Source organism: Phyllopteryx taeniolatus, chromosome 12 (assembly GCF_024500385.1).
Source record: "Phyllopteryx taeniolatus isolate TA_2022b chromosome 12, UOR_Ptae_1.2, whole genome shotgun sequence".
NCBI lineage: Eukaryota > Metazoa > Chordata > Actinopteri > Syngnathiformes > Syngnathidae > Phyllopteryx > Phyllopteryx taeniolatus.
This window is the reverse complement of record NC_084513.1, coordinates 415,212-440,853: the sequence shown is the minus strand read 5'-3', so window position 1 is coordinate 440,853 and position 25,642 is coordinate 415,212. Positions and strand designations below refer to the sequence as shown.

The following is a 25,642-nucleotide window of genomic DNA, read 5'->3' as shown; positions in this document are numbered from 1 at the left end:
CATTTCCACCTCAACTGCTTTACCATATACTTCTACATTCTGATTGGATCTTTCACATCCGTAGGTGCTGGCTAGGAGCTCTTTCTCAATTTGAGTATATAGTGTCCCAGCTAATGTTGATGCTCTGGACGCATAGACAACAGGTTTCCATGTCATGCAGCTGTAGCAATACTGCCACTTGTCCATATTGTGATGCGTAAGCTGATGTCGGGAGCTCTTTTCTGTGTCATTGAACTTCAGCACAGGCTCCTTGGTGAGTATTCTCTTCAGATTTTTAAAGCAATCCTCTTGTTCATGTGACCATGACCATTTTTTTTTCTTCTAATAGACATCTGGGTGGCACTGACTTTATTTCCAGTTGTGGTAAAAATTATACAAGGTAAGTAACCATACCATCCAGACTAAGCCTCAGATATGACATCTCCCACAAATGCTAATGACTTTATAACAAACAGCCACTTTTATTTGTTTAACTTTAAGTCTACTTGAAGCGTCAGGTTGAGCATCTGTCTCAGTCGTACATCATGTTTTGGACTCCCGCACTATGATGTCATCCATCATGGTTTCTGCTCCTGAAATGTGTTAAGCCTCTTCCATAGTTTCCGCATAGCGTGTCTGCAGACCTCTCTGACTTGCACACAGACTACAGATGCGCACGCAATTCGATGCATAGTATGTTTCAGGGCTCCCTTTGGTACCACGCATCCATGCTGATGAACACGATGTGCGCGTGCATATGAATAATCAAAATACCGACCCTGCAAAAGTGTAAAAAGAAACAGCTCCTGTGTTTGTTGTACTGTTTGGGATTGTCCATGCCAGGAGTTTGAGTCATCTGACTATCTTTATATCCATCCATCCATCCATATTTTCTTGACCGCTTATCCTCACTAGGGCCGCGGGCTGCTGGAGCCTATCTCAGCTATCTTTCGGCGGGAGGCGGGGTACACCCTGAATGTTTTAATTTGAAATGTGGATATTTCATTTGAAGAGAGGCGAGTATGTAAGAGGACTTATTTATGCATTGATTTCTATTTGTATGGAGTGGACCTATTTTATAATTTCATTTTTGGGATTATAGTAATGGAAAGGCGTTGGCAGAGGGATATGTTGTGATAAGTATAATGGGGAGTGGAGCTATTCCCTCTCCGTGTGATGTTCTTTCACCCATGACCTTCTACTTTAGACAACACTCACTACACCACTAAAAAGTGTTATAATATCGTCTCGTCGACTGGAAACCGATCCCGGTCAGATGGGGATCGTCAAGCCCATGGGTCTGTGCTTGGCGGGATGGAGACCGGCACTTAGGGCGTCTCTTGCCCGACTGATTGTGAAGCGTAGGGGCGACACCATAGCCCCAGGTGGAACTCGGGGCCCCGAGGTGGAATTGAAGTGTCTTTGATCAACATGTCCTGCAATTCACATACGTTGTCTTTTTTTTTTTTTTTTTTATTATCGGGCAATTAACGGTCACCCCTTACGTAGCCCAGTTACATTCAGCAAAGTAGTTTTTTGTCTGGATTACTTCTGCGTCCAAAAGCAGTATTTCGATCATGTGGGCCAGTCAGCCAATCATCAGTGTATTTCTTGTGATGTACTCACATGGTCACACGGGTTAAGTGTCCAACTGGGTGCATATATATTGTAATAAGGAAATGGAGCGCTGTTGTAGCCTGGCGAAGTGACCAAGACAAGACCACGTTGCTATCGAGGCACTTTTAATGCAGCGATATTGTGATATTGTGACATACCTAACATTCAGTATGATACCACAGCAATAATCAACCAATATCTAACAACATTATTTAGATTTGATCAATCTTACTTAAGGGAACTAAAATGTGTTGTATGTACAATTATGTAACATGCGTTTTCTAATGTTTTTAAGCGTTATAAAGTTAACCTTCAACGAAGTGTTCAGAACAAACACGGATGTAGGGACTGGTTAATTGGCTCCAATGAAATCAACTCTGCTGATTCGTGAAAGCCACAATCTCCATCTTTTCTTTGACAAATATGCAGTCTTCGCTTTTCGCGATTCCAAATTGGTACCGGTCAATGGTGAGATGAGAATTTTATGAGACTTTGGATTAGACTTTTGCAACAACACAGCATAGTCATTCACCATTTTTTGACATTGGCTATCAAATACTGTATATCTATACTAACACTGGCACAGGAACAAAAGAACGCATGGACCTGCAACTTGGGAGCCATGGCCAATTCCAGAGGTGTGTGATTTCACGGTAAGACGATCTATTAGATATGCCACATACAATTAGTCTCCGATTAGCAAGTCTCTGGAGGCATTGTAGTAAACTGGCTAGCACATCTGCCTCACAGTTCTGAGAACCCGGGTTCAAATCCGGTCTCGCCTGTGTGGAGTTTGCATGTTCTCCCCATGTCTGTGTGGGTTTTCTCCGTGTACTTCAGTTTCCTCCCACATCCCAAAAACATGCATGGTACGTTAATTGAAGACTCTAGGTGTGAATGTGTGTGTGAATGGTTCTTTGTTTATACATGCCCTGCGATTGGCTGGCGACCAGTTCAGGGTGTACCCCGCCTCTCGCCCAGAGTCAGCTGGGATAGGCTCCAGCACACCCGCGACCCTGGTGAGAATAAGCGGTTCGGAAAATGGATGGATGGATAGCAAGTCTCTCAAATTTCCAAATTCACGTCACACTGCTCAGTGTGCGCAGTTAAGCTAAACACTGACCAAACCTTGTCCTTGGTTTTGATCACGAAAAAAAAAGACTAAAAACGGACTTCTAGCAATAAAATAATTAATGAAAAGTATTTTATGAAAGAAATACATTATTAGTTTACTGATTCACTTGTGCTGAAATAAACGGACCACTGCAGACTGTATGATCATTCATTCATTCATTCATCTTCCGTACAACTCATTCTCATTTGGGTTGCAGGCGTGCAAGAGCCAATCCCTTTGAGCAAGAGGTGGGGTACACAATGAACTGACCGCCAACCAATCGCAGAGCACATATAAACAAACAACCATTCACACTCACATTCACATTCACACCTACGGCCAATTTAGAGTCTTCAAATAAGTTACCATACATGTTTTGGGGATGTGGAAGGAAACTGGAATACCCGGAGAAAACCCACACAGGCATGGGGAGAAACTCCACAGATTAGAGGCCGGATTTGAACCCAGGTCCTCAGAACTGTGAGGCAGATGTGCTAAACAGTCGCCCAGAGTGCCGCCCTGTATGATCATCCATCCATCCATCCATTTTCTTTACCACTTATCCTCAATAGGGTCGTGGGCTGCCGGAGCCTATCCCAGCTATCTTCGGGCGGAAGGCAGGGTACACCCTGCACCGGTCGCCAGCCAATCACAGAGCACATAGAAACAAACAACCATTCACACTCACATTCACACCTACGGGGAATTTAGAGTCTTCAATCAACCTACTACATGTTTCTTTGGGCTGTGGGAGGAAAACGGAGTTCCCGGAGAAAACCCACCCAGGCACGGGGAGAACATGCAAACTCCACACAGGCGGGGCCGGGATTTGAACCCCGGTCCCCAGGACTGTGAGGCAGATGTGCTAACCAGTCTCTACCGTGCCGGCCTGTATGATCATATTATGGAGGAGGGGAAGAAAAAAAATATTTTAGCGAGAGTGAGGCGTGCTGTGTTGAATGACTTAGAATCAGAGGTGGGTAGAGTAGCCAAATATTGTACTCAAGTAAGAGTACTGTTACTTCAGAATACTATGACTCAAGTAAAAGTAAAAAATAGTAGTAAGTAGTAATCTTAATAGTAAGAGTAAGAAAGCACTAAATGAAAAAAACTACTCAAATAAAGAGTAACTTGTCAGTAACTGCTGATTTTTTTTTTTTTAGTATATCAGAGCATGAACATCAAATAAAATAAAAAAATAATATATGGCGAACGGGATGTCGACCATTGTAACGAGAGTAAAAATATCGATCCTTCTTCACATAAATACTCAAGTAAAAGTAAAACGTACGGTGCATTTAAATTACTCTGACAAGTACAGTGCCTCGAAAATGTTATTGAGTAAATGTAACGGAGTAAATGTAGCGCGTTACTCTGCTTAAAATCCACTTCATGGTCGTGATAATTCGTTTTAATTTGAAACCACGCTTTTGTTTTGAAACCACACCGGAAGCTGTCATAGTTTTATTGAGCTTCTTGGTTTCGGTTTATGTCAGCGTCAGAAACCGATATGACAGGTCTGTTGTAAAGTTTCAAAGCTCAAAATTTACTTCGTTAAATCGTCTAATCACGGCCATTTTGTATATTTAAATTAGATTCAATGCAATTTTCCTATTTACAGAAGGCCTACGTGTTTAATCGCTTCCGGTGTATATGTCATTTTATTTGTGAAATAGTTCTGATGTATTCGTATGGAGGATTATTATTATTCTGTTTATCTGTTTATATTACATGTATGTCAATTATAAGTTGCATTGTATTACATTAAATTGCTGACATGCAAGTCAAGATTGTTCGCACTGTGTTATGGCGTCGTAACGTCAGAACTATCAAACAAGAGTTCCTCATGTTACTTGTACTGTACTTTAGTTTTTCAGCGCAGTGTGTTTGTGTTCCAATATAATTTTTTTGTGTATTAACCTACTAGTTTGTGGGCAAATGTCTGGTAAATGTGGTGAATTTGTTCTTGCTTGATGATGCAAAAGAAATGCAGATATATGCCCATGTGTTGTTATGTTTAGTCTCTCTTAGCAAATATGGGGAAATAATATTAATTTGAGTCTGCGGTGCTGTTTATTTCTAGTTGAATTATTAAACACTTTAAAAAAATCGTTCCTGTTTTTGGTTTATTCGAATAGATTAACTGTAATATTTTGCAAAACCAGCATGTTATAATAATATCCTGCGTGGCCCCCTAATTTAATATTATTGCATTGATAAAAATGCAAGTGGTCATATTTACTTTGGAGTGTCATCTTTCTATAGATATGGCTGTGTTCGACAATTGCTCTGTGCTTTTGGACCTGAAAAACTTGCCGTTGAAGGAGAGGAAGAGTCTGAAGTTGTCTGTGACGGAAAATGGAGGCAACCTTTGTTTCGTGGTCACTAAACAAGTAAGACTACCTCTGACTGTTGTGCGTTTGTTTGCACAGGCTTTCTGTTTTGTTTTTTTACACGATAACCACATTACAATACAACACTCTCTCTTTTTGTAAGTTTTCAATTTCTCAAGAATTTTATCAACCACACACACAGCAAATATTCAGTGTGTTTCATTATAACTCCTCACTAATGAACTAGTTAACGAGGAAGAGTTACAACATCATTAAGATAATGTTGTTTTCCTGTACATGTTTTGTGCAGCCAAAGGATGTTAGAAAAAAATGCAGGGGTCTAAATTATTTGTACTGGAAGACTAATAAGAAAACTGTCACTATTACGCCTCATTGTGCTGTTTCCTTGGCAAATTGGGGCAGAGTGCTCCGCCACCTTGCGCCACAAAAAAAGGTGACGGGAAAACATTCAAAGTCAGAGAGACACACACTACGGAATTTTAGAATGACTGCGATGACGATAGGATGAGTTTATTTGCCATATTTTCTCCCTATTTGTTGTCCGGCTGTAATTACCTTTACCATTACCTCAGAGACTGCCGCATGATGTGGTAGACTTTGTGTATCTTTACCACAACACACACCATTCTAGCCATCCATTTCCTATACGCCATATGCTCAGGGATAGTTGGAGCCTATCTGAGCTGACTTCGGGGAAAGACAGCCCACACCCTGGTCTGGTCGTCAGTCAATAACAGGGCACATATAGAGACGGACAACCATTCACACTCATATTCACGCCTTCACTGAGTGGGTACTGCAGACACGCTGCCAGGCAAGTGAATCACAAAATCGACAGTGACTCATTACATTATATCTGTATCTTATATTTACATCCATCCATTTGCCTTCATTAGAATTGTGGGTGAGCTGGAACTTATCCCACCTGAATTTGGGTGAGAGGCAGGGTACACCCCTTCCCATGGGCTCACCACCTGTGGGAGGGGCCATAGGGGTCGGGTGCAGTGTGAGCTGGGCGGTGGCCGAAGGCGGGGACCTTGGCGATCCGATACCCGGCTACAGAAGCTGGCTCTAGGGACGTGGAATGTCACCTCTCTGGCAGGGAAGGAGCCCGAGCTGGTGTGTGAGGTCGAGAAGTTCCGACTCGATATAGTCGGACTCGCCTCCACACACAGCTTGGGCTCTGGTACCAGTATTCTCGAGAGGGGTTGGACTCTCTTCCACTCTGGAGTTGCCCATGGTGAGAGGCGCCGAGCAGGTGTGGGTATACTTATTGCCCCCCGGCTCGGCGCCTGTACGTTGGGGTTCACCCCGGTGGACGAGAGGGTAGCCTCCCTCCGCCTTCGGGTGGGGGGATGGGTCCTGACTGTTGTTTGTGCCTATGCACCAAACAGCAGTTCAGAGTACCCACCCTTTTTGGAGTCCTTGGAGGGGGTGCTGGAGAGCGTTCCCGCTGGGGACTCCATTGTTCTGTTGGGGGACTTCAATGCTCACGTGGGCAATGACAGTGAGACCTGGAAGGGCGCGATTGGGAGGAACGGCCCCCCCGATCAGAACCCGAGCGGTGTTCTGTTATTGGACTTCTGTGCTCGTCACGGATTGTCCATAACGAACACCATGTTCAAGCATAAGGGTGTCCACATGTGCACTTGGCACCAGGACACCCTAGGTCGCAGTTCGATGATCGACTTTGTGGTCGTGTCATCGGACTTGCGGCCGCATGTCTTGGACACTCGGGTGAAGAGAGGGGCGGAGCTGTCAACTGATCACCACCTGGTGGTGAGTTGGCTCCGGTGGTGGGGGAAGATGCCGGTCTGACGTGGCAGGCCCAAACGTATTGTGAGGGTCTGCTGGGAACGTCTGGCAGAATCCCCTGTCAGAAGGAGTTTCAACTCCCACCTCCGACATAACTTTGCTCATGTTCCAGGGGATGCGGGGGACATCGAGTCCGAGTGGACCATGTTCCGCGACTCCATTGCTGAGGCGGCCGACCGGAGCTGTGGCCGTAAGGTGGTCGGTGCCTGTCGTGGCGGCAATCCCCGAACCCGTTGGTGGACACCAACGGTGAGGGATGCCGTCAAGCTGAAGAAGGCGTCCTATCGGGCCTTTTTGGCCTGTGGGACTCCTGAGGCAGCTGATGGGTACCGGCTGGCCAAGCGGAATGCAGCTCTGGTGGTCGCTGAAGCAAAAACCCGGGCATGGGAGGAGTTCGGTGAGGCCATGGAGAAAGACTTCCGGACGGCTTCGAGGAAATTCTGGTCCACCATCCGACGTCTCAGGAGAGGAAAGCAGTGGACCACCAACACTGTGTATAGTGGGGATGGGGCGCTGCTGACCTCGACTCGGGACGTTGTGAGTCGGTGGGGAGAATACTTCGAAGACCTCCTCAATTCCACCGACACGCTTTCCCATGGGGAAGCAGAGTGTGGGTTCTCTGAGGCGGGCTCTCCTATCTCTGGGTTTGAGGTCACCGAGGTAGTTAAAAAGCTCCTTGGTGGCAGGGCCCCGGGGGTGGATGAGATTCGCCCGGAGTTCCTAAAGGCTCTGGATGTTGTGGGGCTGTCCTGGTTGACACGCCTCTGCAACATCGCGTGGACATCGGGGACAGTGCCTCTGGATTGGCAGACTGGGGTGGTGGTCCCCCTTTTTAAGAAGGGGGACCGGAGGGTGTGTTCCAACTACAGGGGGATCACACTGCTCAGCCTCCCTGGTAAGGTCTATTCAGGGGTGCTGGAGAGGAGGGTCCGTCGGGAAGTCGAATCTCAGATTCAGGAGGAGCAGTGTGGTTTTCGTCCTGGCCGTGGAACAGTGGACCAGCTCTACACCCTCGGCAGGGTCCTCGAAGGTGCATGGGAGTTCGCCCAACCAGTCTACATGTGTTTTGTGGACTTGGAGAAGGCGTTCGACCGTGTCCCTCGGGGAGTCCTGTGGAGAGTGCTTCGGGAGTATGGGGTACCGAACCCCCTGATACGGGCTGTTCGGTCCCTGTACGACCGGAGTCAGAGTTTGGTCCGCATATCCGGCAGTAAGTCGGACTCGTTCCCGGTGAGGGTTGGACTCCGCCAAGGCTGCCCTTTGTCGCCGATTCTGTTCATAACTTTTATGGACAGAATTTCTAGGCGCAGCCGAGGCGTAGAGGGGGTCCGCTTTGGTGGCCTCAGTATTGCATCTCTGCTTTTTGCAGATGATGTGGTTCTGTTGGCTTCATCAAGCCGTGACCTCCAACTCTCATTGGAGCAGTTCGCAGCCGAGTGTGAAGCGGCTGGGATGAGAATCAGCACCTCCAAATCTGAGACCATGGTCCTCAGTCGGAAAAGGGTGGAATGCCATCTCCAGGTCGGGGATGAGATCCTGCCCCAAGTGGAGGAATTCAAGTATCTTGGGGTCTTGTTCACGAGTGAGGGAAGAATGGAACGGGAGATCGACAGGCGGATCGGTGCAGCGTCTGCAGTGATGCGGACTTTGTATCGGTCCGTTGTGGTATAGAAAGAGCTAAGCCGAAAGGCGAAGCTCTCAATTTACCGGTCGATCTTCGTTCCTACCCTCACCTATGGTCATGAGCTGTGGGTCGTGACTGAAAGAACAAGATCCCGGATACAAGCGGCCGAAATGAGTTTCCTCCGCAGGGTGTCCGGGCTCTCCCTTAGAGATAGGGTGAGAAGCTCGGTCATCCGGGAGGATCTCAGAGTAGAGCCGCTGCTCCTCCGCATTGAGAGGAGCCAGATGAGGTGGCTGGGGCATCTGATTCGGATGCCTCCCGGACGACTCCCTGGTGAGGTGTTCCGGGCATGTCCCACCGGGAGGAGACCCCGGGGACGACCCAGGACACGCTGGAGAGACTACATCCTTCGGCTGGCCTGGGAACGCCTCGGGATCCCCCCGGAAGAGCTGGATGAAGTGGCTGGGGAGAGGGTAGTCTGGGCGTCCCTGCTGAAGCTACTGCCCCCGCGACCCGACCCGGAGCCATTTATTGGCAAATTTTTTTACTTTGAGGCTTCAAGCTGTTTATTGCCACTCTCAGCTGATGGTTACTGTCAAACTAAACATCAAAGAAAGAGAATTACATGTGTATTTAAAGCAAGCACATGGGCTCCGCTACACAATGGAAAACTCCACGAAGACATTGGCTAATAATTAGCATCTATGTGGCGCTGTTGTTACCCTTAAAGCAATGGCTATCTGAACACAAACGTTGCTCGAACACCCCTGGTATTTTTTTTTTGTGTAAAGCGACTTTGGGTATCAGGAAAAGCTCTATATAAGTCCCATCTATTATTATTATTATTATTATTATTATTATTATCACATGTAGACAGACCATATAAAAATACTGACGAGCATATATTCTTAATCATTTGTGAAGAATGACTAATAGTGCTGTTCTGATGAGCTGAGGGGAGTTGAGACATCGCTGTATATCCATCTGTCTGCCTTATATTGCTCCAGGTGGCCAAATACACACACCAGAATGAGCAGCGCAATTGAAGGAGAAAGTGTGACACAAGCTGTTTATTTTTTGTAATTGTATTTAATAATGTCATTACTGTATGTTTTATAAAGTATTATATAGAAGGCTAATTCTCTCATTTAAAAACACATTACACATTTTTGGCCGGCGGAGGCTGGAACGGATTAATGGGATTTCCATTCATTCAGTAGGGAAAAGATTAGTGAAAGATTAGTGGTTTGAGTTACAAGCGTGGTCCAGGAACAAATTAAACTTGTATCTCAAGGCACCACTGTATTGTGGCAATTATGTGTATGATATATAATTTCTTATTTTGAGGAACTAATTATAAAAACAAAAGTACAGTATATCACATTTAATATTGTAAACATTTCTTGACACCCCCAGTTACCTCACAATTTTTTATTTTATTATTTATTATTGTTATTTTTTTTTTACAGAAGCCTTTATTAATAGCCTAACTTTAATCCCCAAACATCCATCCATCCAGTTTACGAACCGCTTATCCTCACTAGAGTCGCGGGTGTGCTGGCGCTTATTGTATCTCAGCCGACCGGGCGAGAGGCGGTCTACATACTGAACTGGTTGTCAGCCAATCACACGGCACATACAGTATAAACAAACAACCATTCAAACTCACATCCATACCTACAGACAATTTAGAGTCTTCAGGTAACCTACCATGCATGTTTTTGAAATGTGGGAGGAAACCGGAGTACCTGGAGAAAAGACACACAGGTATGGTGAGAACATGCAAACTCTACACTGGGAGGCTGGATTTGAACTCAGGACCTCAGAACTGTGAGACAGATGTGCCAACCAGTCTTCGACCGTGACACCTAATCCCAAAACAATTTTATATAAATTCACACTTATTTTTACAATATTACTCTTAAAAGTAAATGGCCTCCAGATGATTTGTGGCGTAGAGACAGTAAACTTTTAGTATCAACCCAGGCTTCCCCGACATGCAGTGCTTGTCTCTCAATCGAGATGTATTGCTTTCACATTCCTTGGGTCAATTTCCTGTTTAGACTGGTTTGGCGCCAACTTGTGGCATCTTCGAGCATTATAGGAACCTTAGAAAAACTCCAAACAGGTCTGTTTTCAGCGATTAACGGATAGTTTCCAAAAGAATGCAAATAGGAGAATTTGTGAACCGCCACTAAGTGGGGGATTACTGTACACAAAATAACTACGGCAATCATTTCCACTCCGAAAAATGGCTGACATCACCCAGCTAATCCGGAGTAACACATTATTTTGAATGGGTAAAGCACCATACCGAACACTCAACTGTTTGCTTCATTTGCAGTGCTCCTTCGTCGTGGTCAGCAACGTGTCACACCTCAGCTCCAACAGGCTGCGCAGCATCCACAGGTTCCAAACGCCAGTAATGGGGCTGGATTATGTGCACAGCTGTCTGCAGAGAGGTGTCCTACAACCTGTAGAGGACTACAAGCTGGACGTGCCCTCCTTCGACGCGTTCTCTCACATGCTTCCTCTCTCTTCAACTAAGCCAAGGCCATTCAAAGATCAAGGTAACATTTATTTCGCAACTGTCCATCCATCCATCCATCCATGGCAATTGAGAGCAGATTTTCACTTGCAATGCCGACCTGGCTGTAGACAGCACAGTAAAACAAAGCAAAATAAAAGCAAATAAAACATTTTGTTGCAGCAAACTAGATTGAGTCATACCTCAAATCAAACGTGTTGACGAGGGCTTTCCAGATCTGCAATTCTTTTTGTCAATATGTAACAAAATAATTTTTGGCTTGAAAAGATCAACTCCTCTGCTTCTACGAAAATATGTAATTCAACACAAAATAATGTATATTCACAACATGTTTTTTTGAGAGCTTCTTACTGTGCAGTTTTTATCTGATGGTCTCCAAAAGTATGTCAATAGCCACTCAGCTGATATGTATTTGGTGCCTCTTGACCTGTAGGAGGAGCCTCGACGTCAGACTTCAGCAGTATAAGGTGAAAAATGTGTTACAAACCATATCCAGCCATCCTTCAAATTGAAGTAAATACTTCGGACATTCCACCGCCATTTGCTTTACGGAGACCTGACTTTGCGAAATACCCGATGGCGCCGTCATGCTTCCCGGCTTCCATCTTCACTGGGCAGACCGCGACATGGAATCATTGGGGAAAACAAAAGGCGGCGGGATATGCTTCTATATCAACGAAAAATGGTGTGCGGACGTCACGGAGCTCAGCACACACTGCAGCCCGCATTTGGAGTCGCTGTTTTTGAACTGTAAGCCATTCTACTCGCCTCGTGAGTTCGCATCATTCATTCTGGCTGGCGCGTACATTCCGCCTCAAGCTAACACGAACGCCGAACTGCTAACGCTCGCCGAACAAGTCAACAAAATTGAAAAAAAACACCCCGACTCACCCATCATTAACCTCGTGGACTTTAACAAAGCTAAACTCAACCACAAACTCCCTAAATCCAAGCAGCATATCGACTGTCCTACCAGGGAAAATAACATTTTAGACCACTGCTATAATACGCTAAAAAACGCATACCGTGCTATACCTCGTGCCACCCTGGGCTCGTCTGATCACTGCTTAATTCACTTAATACCGACGTACAGGCAAGAACTTAAATGCGAGAAGCCTACAGTGAAAACAGTGAAAAAGTGGACCAATGAAGCAAAGATGGAACTTCAAAGCTGTTTAGACTGCACAGACTGAATTTGAAAATTCAGCTGGCAGCCTGGATGAATATACGGACACTTACATCCTGTATCAGTTTCTGTGAAGATGTGTGTGTACCAACAAAGTCATTTCGCACATTCAACAACAACAAGCCGTGGTTCGCCAAGCTAAGGAGGACGCATATCAGAGCGGGGACAGGGCCCTGTATAATCGAGCTCGAAACCAGCTGACTAAAGAAATTAACATTGCAAAGAGGACCTATGCAGCAAAGTTGGATAAACAGTTTAGCGCATTACAATCGCTAATTACAAGCGACGATCCCCCCAAGCTGAGAACAATAGCACAGTAGACAACGACTTGAATACCTTCTACTGCAGCTTTGAAAAGGACACTTTCACAATAGATCTCTGGAACTGTGCGAAGCACCATCCTGTTTCAAACGCTCCACCATCATTCCAGTCTCCAAGAAACCTGCAATCTCGGGTCTAAATGACTACAGGCCTGTCGCCTTGACATCTGTGGTTATGAAGTCCTTTGAACGTCTCGTGCTGGACCACCTCAAGAGCGTCACAGGTCCCCTGCTTGACCCCCTGCAGTTTGCCTACCGAGCGAACAGGTCTGCGGATGATGACACTCACTGTAGTTGTCTCGCCACGCTGCACTATTTGCATATCTGTTGTTGACCAATACTGGCCACTCATGCCAGAGTAGCACACTGACTGAGGATTGTGCAACATTTGCACAATCAACATTGTCCCAGATTATCGCACTACTCGTCACTTTAAACCTCATACACTCCTTGAAGTCTCGGCGCCCTTTGCACAATGGTCATTGCACCGGACACCGGCTAGAGGACTCTGCATCTGTTTGCACAATTGTCAAAAAAAATAAATAATAATGTACCGGCATTACCAGATAACTAGCAGCCCTTTACTGCTCAGTGACTGTTTTTTTTGTCAATGTCTTTATGTCTCAAAAGTGTTCTCTGTCAATTGACTGTCTGTTGTCGTACTAGAGTGGCTCCAACTACCGGAGACAAATTCCTTGTGTTTTTTTGGACATACTTGGCAAATAAAGATGATTCTGATTCTGATTTAAATGTGCCCTGCGATTGGCTGGCGACCAGTCCACGGTGTACTTCGCCTCTTGCCCAGAAATAGGTGGGATAGGCTCCAGCATGCCTGCGACCCAGGTGAGGATAAGTGGTATGGAAAATGGATGGATGGATGAATACTTTAATCTGTCACATTTATGTTTGTTTGGCGTAGGGTGGGGCGATTCATCGTTTCATTCAATATATCAAATTTTTTTGGGTCACGATTTAAAAAAGGTCCTCCTCCTGTAGCCTGCTGATGTGCACTGTTTACACTAACGCCATGGCGGTGAACTAAAAGGAGCTACTTTACTAAAGAGGCATGGTTTCGTCAGTCATTTGGAATTGGTGCGGGTGTGCAGGGTCAGGCAATGAGCAACAAACAGTGTGCTGCAAAGTATGTTTAGAAAATGTTGAAACCAAAGCAAGTAACACGACCAAATTATTTCAGTATTTAAACTGAGACATGCGGCAGCAAATGTTGCTCTGTACACGACACATAAGGGTAAACTCCCGGTAAGAAATGGACAACATGAGTAGTATCATATCATTGTTTAACATACAGTCCCCTCCAAAAGTATTGGAACGGCAAGGGCAATTCCTTTGTTTTTGTTGTATATTGAAGACATTTGGATTTCAGAACAAAAGATGAATATGAGACACGGAGGCCGACTGGTTAGAGCGTCAGCCTCACAGTTCTGAGGACCCGGGTTCAATCCCCGGCCCCGCCTGTGTGGAGTTTGCATGTTCTCCCCGTGCCTGCGTGGGTTTTCTCCGGGCACTCCGGTTTCCTCCCACATCCCAAAAGCATGCATTAATTGGAGACTCTAAATTGCCCGTAGGCATGACTGTGAGTGCGAATGGTTGTTTGTTTCTCTGTGCCCTGCGATTGGCTGGCAACCAGTTCAGGGTGTACCCCGCCTCCTGCCCGATGACAGCTGGGATAGGCTCCAGCACGCCCGCGACCCTAGTGAGGAGAAGCAGCTCAGAAAATGGATGGATGGATGTTTGAAGCCACTCACTTTTCAAGTGAACAAAAGTATTGGAACAGACATAATTAAATTAACTTGAGTGAATGAACATTTAATATTTGGTGGCATTACCTTTACTTGCAATAACTGCATCAAGCCTGCAACCCATTAACTTCACCAGATTGTTGCATTCTTCATTTGAAATTATTTTCTAGGCCTTTACTGCAGCCTCTTTCAGTTTTTGTTTGTTTCTGGGGATTTCTCCCTTCAGTCTCCTCTTCAGGAGGTAAAATGCATGCTCTATTGGGTTAAGGTCCAGTGATTGACTTGGCCAGTCTAAGACCATCCACTTTCCCCCCCGATGAAGTCCTTTGTTGTGTTGGCAGTGTGTTTGGTTCATCGTCTTATTGCATGATGAAGCTTTTCCAGATTAGTTTGGATGCATTTTTCTGTAAATTGTAAAATGGTTTTGCTGACTTCAGAATTCATTCTGCTGCTACCATCATGAGTTACATCATCAATAAAGACGAGTGTGCCCCTTCCAGAAGCAGCCATGCAAGCCCAAGCAATCACATTACCTTCACCATGCTTCACAAATTAGCTTGTGTGTTTTCATAAACAGATCCCTTCTTTCTCCATACTTTGGCCTTTCCATCACTTTGGTAGTGATGGTAGGGGTTAATCTTGGTCTCATGAGTGCATAAAACCTTGTTCCAAAACATTTTGTGGCTCATCTCTGTAGTTCATTGCAAAATCCAATCTAGCCTTCCGATTATTTTTGCTGATGAGTGGTTTGCATCTTGTGGTATGGCCTGTATATTTCTCCTCTCAAAGACTTCTTCGGACAGTGGATTGTGATACCTTAACCCCTGCAATGTGGAGTGATGTCGCTGACTGTTGTCTTTGGGTGTTTCTTCACAGCTCTCACAATGTTTCTATCATCAACTGCTGTTGATACCCTGGGCCGACCTGTTTGATGTATGTTGCTCAGTACACCAGTATTTTCTTTCTTTTTCAGGACATTCCAAATTGTTGTATTGGCTATGCCCAGTGTTTGTGCAATAGCTCTGATCGATTTTCCCTCTTCTTTCAGGTTCAAAATTGTTTGTTTTTCTCCCATAGACAGCTTTCTGGTCTTCATGTTTGCTTAACAGCAAATGCAGTTTTCACAGGTGAAACCCAAAGCCAAAAACAAGACCTAGCTAATGTTGAAGCAATTAATCTAAAAGGCAACACCTGAGCAACCAGAAACACCCATCAGTCACATGTTCCAATACTTTTGCTCGATTGAAAAGTGTGTGGCTTCAAACAAAAGGTGCTCTGTCCTGAGTTGTTCAACACATCTAGATGTAAATACCATGAAATAAAAGCTGGAATTCCGAACTTTTGTCTTTTTGATCTGGAACCCAAATGTCTTCAGTATACAACAAAAATAAAGGAATTGACCTTGCCGTTCCATTACTTTTGGAGGGGACTGTATGACAAGAAAGAAGCTCGATGAATGGCAATCACTGAGTTGATTTCACTGAATGTTGTTAAAGTCAAGTTGCCCATTTATACGTTGCAAAAGTAGTAAATTATCCACATACTGATCCACTTAAATGGTGGGTGCGGCTGGTATGATAAACTACTGTAAATAAAATCTGTCCTACAGCTTATCCACATGAATTACACATTCATCGGGGCTGTGTTGATTAGTGCAGCATTAGTGATTTTGGCCGCCAAAATGTTCTGGGCAAAAATAGCCCAGAAGTGCATTTTTGGTTTCGGAGTGAAAGACTTTTTTCACCGAAATAAAACTGCTGAAATAATATGTCACATATTGATCACTGACAGCCGGCGTGCGCAACTATGTACACCTCAGAGTGAAGAATCATTTACTATTAACAAGCAATGCCCTATCGAGCTTTGCTGAATATTGAGTTGAATGAGAGATCACTTGTTATGACATAGTGCCATAAATCAACCATAAATGTAAAATAAGCATAAATGTTAAATAACACATATTCGACAAACTACTGGTAACATAAACACACATTAATAACAAAGATAAACTAATTTTTACTGTAATAATTCAAATTTGCATGTCACAATGAATTATGTGAACGAGCCCAAACGGCGCGTTCTTATTGTTGCCTGTTTTGGCAAATCTTTTTCTGACAGAATTAGTAAGGAAGCAATCTTGTCGTTGTGGGTTTTTATTACAAAAAAGAATGAGAAGTCTTTCCAAAGAGGGGAAGAGGTACAAGTCTTACGAGTTGTCACCCCTTACAGAACCCCAGACAAAAAGCCCCTTCGTTATATCAAAGTGAGCGAGACAGAGAAGGAAAGCAAACAATTATCCATGTCCAGCTGTACGAGTAGTCACAACATAACTAGGAACAAGTATTACGCACACAGAGGTAGTAGTCAGAACATAACAATAAAGCATGTGAAGGTTGTATAAAACTAATAAAAGTAATATTTGATATATCTTAAACATACGTTTTCCAACACAGCTCCTCCCTTTTGATTATATTTATCAATCCATTATTAATCATAAAAAGGAAAATTACTAAACATTATTACATTCTAACTACCTAAAAGTTAACACCAAGTAATCAAAACATTAAAAGTTAATCAAAATAATATAAAAGTATAACATGTATTAACAAAAATGATTAATTAATAGTTTAAATAAATAAATAGTACATAAATAAAATAGGTAATTAATGAAACATAAATAAAAATAAAATAGGTAATTAATGAAGCAATCCTACAGTCATCCAGAAATCACAACTCAGGTTCAAGAAAATCCTTCATAAGCGGGTCGTAAGTTAGTCATACAACAAAGTTAGACTGAGGAATATGAATCATTGTCATCATTTAAGTTGTCATTGTTATCCAAGCAGTCAAATCGAGGGAAACGGTCATGAAAATGTTCATCAGAGACTGAATAGTGAAATCGTGAATACTGGTTATGACACCTGTATCACCAGCGTTGTCAGAAACGTATGTGCAACAGGTTTGGTTCTGTCGTAGAAGGTGAGGGAAGTGGAGGAGTCGGGCTCATAGGAGTCGCTGGGACCTTCTTGCAGTGCGATGCGTGAACCCACGTGGCTATTTCAGCGACTTTCACTTATGTGTTGGTTACGAGGAGGACTTGGAAAGGCCCCAGGCAGCGCTGATGTCTCCACGTTTTCCGCCGGAAGTTTTTTAATTAGCACGAAATCATCAAATTTGATGTCATGCAGGGGTCTGTCGACCAGCCACGGGAGTGCTGATTGGACTTGTTTCCTGAAATTGATTAGTCAATACTGTGCAATTCCTGAACGATTTGTATGCCCATTGGCAGATCTGGCTTTGGTAGACCTGAATGGATCTGATCCAATTGAGTGCCTGCAAAAACAATCTAAAAAAGGATAGAGGGCACACACATCCTCGTATATACCTAATTTAATTGACTTCCCAGTATTTAGCTATCATGGGTTCTGAGGTCAAATTGAAATCTGTCAGAAAGCTGTTGTCAGAGGAAAGCTTTCAAAGAATTTGAATAGGATTCTGAGAAGAATTTTGGTAAATTGTGCTACGACAACTTACTTCAATTCCTACGTAAACATGTCAACCATATCTAGACAGTATTTTGTAAGTCCATTGATCGTGATTTCATTATATATATTATCAGTATAGTGCCAATATGGTCCGACCAATACCCATCAACTTTATACTTCCATCCATCCATCCATCCATTTTCTAGCGCTTATCCGAGGTCGGGTCGCGGGGGCAGTAGCTTTAGCAGAGATGCCCAGACTTCCTTCTCCCCAGCCATTTCATCCAACTCTTCCGGGGGGATCCCGAGGCGCTCCCAGGCCAGCCGAAGAACGTAGTCTCTCCAGCGTGTCCTGGGTTGTCACCGGGGTCTCCTCCCGGTGGGACCTGCCCGGAACACCTCACCGGGGAGGCGTCCGGGAGGCATCCGAATCAGATGCCCCAGCCACCTCATCTGGCTCCTCTCGATGTGAAGGAGCAGCGGCTCTACTTTGAGATCCTCCCGGATGACCGAGCTTCTCACCCTATCTCTAAGGGAGACCCCGGACACCCTGCGGAGGAAACTCATTTCGGCCGCTTGTATCCTGGATCTTGTTCTTCCGGTCACGACCCACAGCTCGTGACCATAGGTGAGGGTAGGAACGTTGATCGACCGGTAAATCGAGAGCTTCGCCTTTCGGCTTAGCTCCTTCTTTACCACAACGGATCGATACAAAGTCCGCATCACTGCAGACGCTGCACCGATCCGCCTGTCGATCTCCCGTTCCATTCTTCCCTCACTCGTGAACAAGACCCCAATATACTTGAAATCCTCCACTTGGCGCAGGATCTCATCCCCGTCCTGGAGAGGACACGCCACCCTTTTCCGACTGAGGACCATGGTCTCAGATTTAGAGGTGCTGATTCTCATCCCAGCCGCTTCACACTCTGCTGCAAACTGCTACAGTGAGAGTTGGACGTCATGGCTTGATGAAGCCAACAGAACCACATCATCAAGAAAAAGCAGAGATGCAATACTGAGGCCACCAAACCGGACCCCTCTACGCCTCGGCTGCGCCTAGAAATTCTGTCCATAAAAGTTATGAACAGAATCGGTGACAAAGGGCAGCCTTGGCGGAGTCCAACCCTCACCGGGAACGAGTCCGACTTCCTGCCGGATATGCGGACCAAACTCTGACTCCGGTCGTACAGGGACCGAACAGCCCGTATCAGGGGGTTCGGTACCCCATATTCCCGAAGCACCCCCCACAGGACCCCCCGAGGGACACAGTCGAACGCCTTCTCCAAGTCCACAAAACACATGTAGACTGGTTGCGAACTCCCATGCACCCTCGAGGACCCTGCCAAGGGTGTAGAGCTGGTCCACTGTTCCACGGCCAGGACGAAAACCACACTGCTCCTCCTGAATCTGAGATTCAACTTCCTGACGGACCCTCCTCTTTAGCACCCCTGAATAGACCTTACCAGAGAGGCTGAGGAGTGTGATCCCCCTGTAGTTGGAACACACCCTCCGGTCCCCCTTCTTAAAAAGGGGGACCACCACCCCAGTCAGCCAATCCAGAGGCACTGTCCCCAATGTCCATGCGATGTTGCAGAGGCGTGTCAACCAGGACAACCCTACAACATCCAGAGCCTTGAGGAACTCCGGGCGAATTTCATCCACCCCCGGGGCCTTGCCACCGAGGAGCTTTTTAACCACCTCGGTGACCTCAACCCCAGAGATAGGAGAGCCCGCCTCAGAAAACCCAGACTCTGCTCCCTCATGGGAAGGCGTGTCGGTGGAATTGAGGAGGTCTTCGAAGTATTCTCCCCACCGGCTCACAACGTCCCGAGTCGAGGTCAGCAGCGCCCCATCCCCACTATACACAGTGTTGATGGTGCACTGCTTCCCCCTCCTGAGACGCCGGATGGTGGACCAGAATTTCCTCGAAGCCGTCCGGAAGTCTTTCTCCATGGCCTCACCGAACTCCTCCCATGCCCGAGTTTTTGCTTCAGCGAACACCAAAGCTGCATTCCGCTTGGCCAGCCGGTACCCATCAGCTGCCTCAGGAGTCCCACATGCCCAAAAGGCCCGATAGGACTCCTTCTTCAGCTTGACGGCATCCCTCACTGTTGCCGCCACGACAGACACCAACCACCTTATGGTCACAGCTCCGGTCGGCCGCCTCAGCAATGGAGGCGCGGAACATGGTCCACTCGGAACATGAGCAAAGTTCTGTCGGAGGTGCAAAGTTCTGTCGGAGGTGGGAGTTGAAACTCCTTCTGACAGGAGATTCCGCCAGACGTTCCCAGCAGACCCTCACAATACGTTTGGGCCTGCCACGTCGGACCGGCATCTTCCCCCACCATCGGAGCCAACTCACCACCAGGTGGTGATCAGTTGACAGCTCCGCCCCTCTCTTTACCCGAGTGCCCAAGACATGCGGCCGCAAGTCCGATGACACGACCACAAAGTCCATCATCGAACTGCAACCTAAGGTGTCCTGGTGCCAAGTGCATGTGTGGACACCCTTATGCTTGAACATGGTGTTCGTTATGGACATTCCGTGATGAGCACAGATGTCCAGTAACAGAACACCGTTCGGGTTCTGAACGGGGGTTTCCTCCCAATCACGGCCTTCAAGGTCTCACTGTCATTCCCCACGTGAGCATTGAAGTCCCCCAGCAGAACGATGGAGCCCCCAGCGGGAGCGATCTCTAGCACCCCCTCTAAGGACTCCAAAAAGGGTGGGTACTCTGAACTGCTCTTTGGTGCATAGGCACAAACAACAGTCAGGACCTGTCCCCCCACCCGAAGGCGGAGGCAGGCTACCCTCTCGTCCACCGGCGTGAACCCCAACATACAGGCGCCAAGCCAGGGGGCAATAAGTATGCCCACACCTGCTCGTTGCCTCTCACCATGGGCAACTCCAGTGTGGAAGAGAGTCCAACCTCTCGAGAGGACTGCTACCAGAGCCCAAGCTGTGTGTGGAAGCGAGCCCGACTATATCTAGTCGGAACTTCTCGACCTCACACACCAGCTCTAGCGCCTTCCCTGCCAGTGAGGTGACATTCCACGTCCCTTGAGCCAGCTTCTGTAGCTGGGGATCGGATCGCCAAGGTCCCTCCCTTCGGCCACCGCCCAGCTCACACTGCACCCGACCCCTATGGCCGCCCCCACAGGTGGTGAGCCCAAGAGAAGAGGGACCCACATTATCCTTTCAGGCTATGCCACCAGGCGCTCGCCTTCGAGCCCCACCTCCAGGCCTGGCTTCAGAGGGGGGCCCCGGTGACCCGCGTCCGGGCAAGGGAAACCTCAATCCATTAATATTTCCAGGATTTTCAGCCAAATGTCTTCTCTCTATGTTCCTACCTTGATCTATGCTCACAAGCTGTGGGTCCAAGCTGTGGGCCGTGACCAAAATAACAAGACCACAGTAAGGTGTTCTGGGCATGTCCCACCTGGAGGAGGTCCCAGGGACGACCCAGGACACGCTGGAGAGAGTATGTCTCCCGGCTGGCCTGGGAACGCCTCGGGATCCCCTCGGAAGAACTGGACAATGTGTCTGGGGAGAGGGAAGTCTGGGCTTCCCTGCTAAAGCTTCTGCCCCATTGAATAAGTGGAAGTAAATAAATGCAATATTTGTTAATTTATTAATGTTAAATTGTCAGACATTTACACTGTTTTATTAAAATCAAATAAAGGGTTAAAATATTATATTAGCGTTTAAAGTGACACTTTTCAGAGTTTTGAATAAAGTCATTATCCTTTGATGTAATAATTTTTTTCAAGGGAAAAAACAATTGGGAATAAGATTTTGGGTAAAAGAAAGTTAGGGTTTTCATTTTAAGGCCATATTGCCCAGCCCTAGTTTAAAGTCAACAGGAGAAAGGCAGGTGAAGGATGGAATATATAGTATATGTGTGTAGGTGGGGAAAAAAAACTGTAAAAGATTTAGGTTTTGCTTGCACAAATCCCACCTTGGTATATCCCCACAGGCGGTGCAGATAGAGTGCCATAAATATGTGGTGCAGACGTGAGGACTCATGAAAAACAGCCCATGCAGCATGTGCACTCTCCTCTGTTTACACAATGCAGACAGATTGAATCAGATCCAACACCCACCCAGTTCCAGCCAAGCGACTTTTGGCTCTTGTCGATCATGGCCTTCATTTGCTCACGGCGCCGACGCGAATCAAAGTGTTGTGCTCTCTTCTGGCTGATGTATGGGTCCGTTGATAAAGCGTCAGGCTCACTCTGCTCAACACAGACGGCTCGAGGTCATGCAAAGGTTTCTAGCAGCAAACTGGAGCCACAAAAAGATTGTGAATTTGAAAATCAGGTGTGTGTGTAGGAGTTTTCAGTCACATTTCTTTGGAAGTAGAATGTCACAGGTGTGGATTCCCTACTTGTCCAGGCTATCACAGAGCTGATGACACTGCTGTATCATGTGACTAACTGTGTGTGTGTGTGTGTGTGTGTGTGTGTGTGTGTGTGTGTGTGAGTGTGTGTGACTGTGTGACTGCTTTTGTATTTGCAGTGAGCGGAGCTGTCGTCAAGCCTTCCAAGGATGAACCCTCCCCTCCAGATAAGATTGGACGTGTACCAGACAAGTTCAGGTGTGTATCGTGCCTGGGCACATCAAGGTGTTGGATTATCAGGATAGGATTAGGTATAGAGAGACCAGCCATGCAGCGTAATCAACCTGTGGACCCATAGCACCGCTCCCTGGTTCTGGTCAGCCTCTTTCACACCGGCTTTGAAGGCAGGCCCATTTGTGTTGAAAGCAATTTCCGAGAGGCTGACACTATCCAGTGTTGGGAAGATTACTTTGGAAAGTTTATTTCGTTGAAAATATAATAGGAGTGTAACTGTTTCAATTATTTTCTCATTTATATAACTAATTACATTAGATTACATTTGGATTACATTTGAATTACATTTCTTAATTTCGAATGAATGCATCCACACGACCCTTGGATGTTTCCTCTATAAAAGTGGATTAAAACCTAAAATAATTATTTTGGAATTAACCACATATTTGTTCTTCACATAAATAATAAACTGGTAACAAAACATGATGAAATGTAAATCCATAATAAAAGAAAAAATGTTTGTTGCATTACTGTAATGGATTACAATTACATAATCTAGTTATATGCAATTAGTTACTCCCCAACACTGGTACTATCGTCAATAGACATTTAACTATTTGAATGTGCCACTACAGCGATATAAATGCGCACTGTCCCCTTTTGACGAGTTCTGTCTGACAGATGAATATATCGCTACCATTACGCCACTGATGCATCACGTTTGCCTATACTGAAATTAAGTTTTTAAATGCATGTAAACAAATTAATCTGACTGTTTGACCTCTGAAAACTCACAGGCTATCTATATAAAATACTCACAGGCTATATATGTTTGCCAAACAAGGAAATGAATTAATGCTACATCAATTAAAAAAGACAGTATTTATGGTATATAAAAAGGGAAAGTACAAATTATAGACATAAAAAGTCTGCACTACACAACCCTGTTTCAGGTTTTTGTGATATCAAAATTAAAACAAAGATGAACCATTTCAAACTTTTTCTACCATTAATGTGACCTATGTGACAAACACGTGTGCTGTCACAAGTGGGTCTTCTACACGGAGGCAACCAATCAGAGGAAAGGGGTGGTCTTAGCCAAATATGGACAAAGCGGATACAAAACTGGGTCAAACAGAAGTAGCTCTCAGAGGGGGCTTTTCTGGACACTCGTATAACAAAACCAAGGTGTTTTCTGAAATGAAATTGACACTTTTATTATAAGTTCATGTTAGAGAGTCGCTCTATAGAGGTCTAAATAGACAAAATACAGGACCTTTAAGACAATTGAGATGCTCCTCAATATGATGAGACCAACTTCCAGGTTGTGGTCAAAGCATCAAGGAGGTAGAAACGTTGCAAGTAAGAAAAATTAGTTACAGCATTAGAGTCTTCAGTGAACCTCACATTTTTTGAGAATGTAGGAGAAAAAAAAACACATACAAACTCCACACAGGAAGTCTAGAAGCCATATTCGAACCCCGAACGAATGTTTCACATAACTAAAAGAAAATATTGTATTCCACTGCATGTGCAGCATTCTGAACAATAGCTTTCACTTGCAAAATTATTATAGATGTCATGGTTGTTGAGTTATATAAAGCCTGTATATATGAGAACTATTCCCTTCTCTCAGCTTGCACATCACTGCCATCTGCTATAGACTACCAGGCTTATCACTCTAAAGCTCCCTCAGAATGGACTCCTGAATCACTTCAATGAAAATACTTATCTTGGCACTTCTGCTGTGGATTTTCCTAGGATTTATAAGGAACAGGATGAAGATATTCCAGCATATCCAGATGACTTCAATGTGGCCAAGTATTCCATCTTTCAAAAGGTGGCTGTGAGGCGCCATCACTTTGTGCCTAACTTGTCAGAGATAATAATGTGCTATAATGAACTCGTCTGTCTAGGATGACAGCAGAACTTGGTGTGTGTTGGAGCTGCAGAGTGCCAAGGGAAAGAAGGGACAGCAGTACCGCGTGATTTGCTACTCGCAGGACGTAAGTAAAATAAAGTATTTCTTCTCAAAGTTTTTTGAAATATTGGTCACATGTAGTTTGTTTTTGTGCTAACTTGCAGACGGTACAAAGTGACATGGTGACGTTCCCCTCAACCTCAGAGCAAGCTGTGGAGGTCTACCAGACACTGACTGACACCCTGCTGGCTTCGGGTCTACGCCCAATGGCTATAATCCCTCTGCAGGACCAGAACCTTGGCTCGCACGGCCTGCAGCAGGTTCTCCAACCCACCTCAAAATTAAAACACAAATACAGAGTAATTATGAAAACAGTAGCAGCCAATTAGTCTCTCCAGGGCGTTACTGAGACATAAAAGATTGTTATACCATAAAACAGCTCAAGCTTCCTCTGTGGATCAGAAGTAATACTGGCAACATTATGAGGTAACATAACATTTATTGTGAGGGACACAAATACTATCCCAAACAAAACTGTCTCTGTTACCGAGTTGGGTTTAGTTGTTTTAATGATGTACTTCATCACTCTTGTTTTGAGAAGACCCATAAACACAACCCACATCAAGTTTACAATGATCCAATACGAACAACAACATAATAAATAGTAACATGAGAAACATCGAGTCCGAGTGGACCATGTTCCGCGCCTCCATTGCTGAGGCGGCCGACCGGAGCTGTGGCCGTAAGGTGGTCGGTGCCTGTCGTGGCGGCAATCCCCGAACCCGTTGGTGGACACCAACGGTGAGGGATGCCGTCAAGCTGAAGAAGGAGTCCTATCGGGCCTTTTTGGCCTGTGGGACTCCTGAGGCAGCTGATGGGTACCGGCTGGCCAAGCGGAATGCAGCTCTGGTGGTCGCTGAAGCAAAAACCCGGGCATGGGAGGAGTTCGGTGAGGCCATGGAGAAAGACTTCCGGACGGCTTCGAGGAAATTCTGGTCCACCATCCGACGTCTCAGGAGAGGAAAGCAGTGCACCACCAACACTGTGTATAGTGGGGATGGGGCGCTGCTGACCTCGACTCGGGACGTTCTGAGTCGGTGGGGAGAATACTTCGAAGACCTCCTCAATTCCACCGACACGCCTTCCCATGGGGAAGCAGAGTGTGAGTTCTCTGAGGCGGGCTCTCCTATCTCTGGGTTTGAGGTCACCGAGGTAGTTAAAAAGCTCCTCGGTGGCAGGGCCCCGGGGGTGGATGAGATTCGCCCGGAGTTCCTAAAGGCTCTGGATGTTGTGGGGCTGTCCTGGTTGACACGCCTCTGCAACATCGCGTGGACATCGGGGACAGT

General features: G+C 45.7%; 1 protein-coding gene across 3 annotated transcripts in view; it reads left to right on the top strand.

Annotated features, from left to right (window-relative positions):
* The first annotated feature begins 4,171 nt into the window (after positions 1 to 4,171).
* Positions 4,172 to 25,642, top strand: part of parp4 (poly (ADP-ribose) polymerase family, member 4) — an 82,670-nt gene continuing 61,199 nt past the window's right edge. For all 3 annotated transcript variants that reach the window (XM_061791529.1, XM_061791530.1, XM_061791528.1), the window contains exons 1-7: positions 4,172 to 4,227; positions 4,976 to 5,103; positions 10,848 to 11,073; positions 22,321 to 22,399; positions 24,137 to 24,215; positions 24,292 to 24,381; positions 24,461 to 24,616. In XM_061791529.1, the coding sequence (XP_061647513.1) occupies positions 4,200 to 4,227; positions 4,976 to 5,103; positions 10,848 to 11,073; positions 22,321 to 22,399; positions 24,137 to 24,215; positions 24,292 to 24,381; positions 24,461 to 24,616 (786 nt within the window). In that variant the 5' untranslated portion in view covers positions 4,172 to 4,199. The remainder of the gene's footprint in view (positions 4,228 to 4,975; positions 5,104 to 10,847; positions 11,074 to 22,320; positions 22,400 to 24,136; positions 24,216 to 24,291; positions 24,382 to 24,460; positions 24,617 to 25,642) is intronic.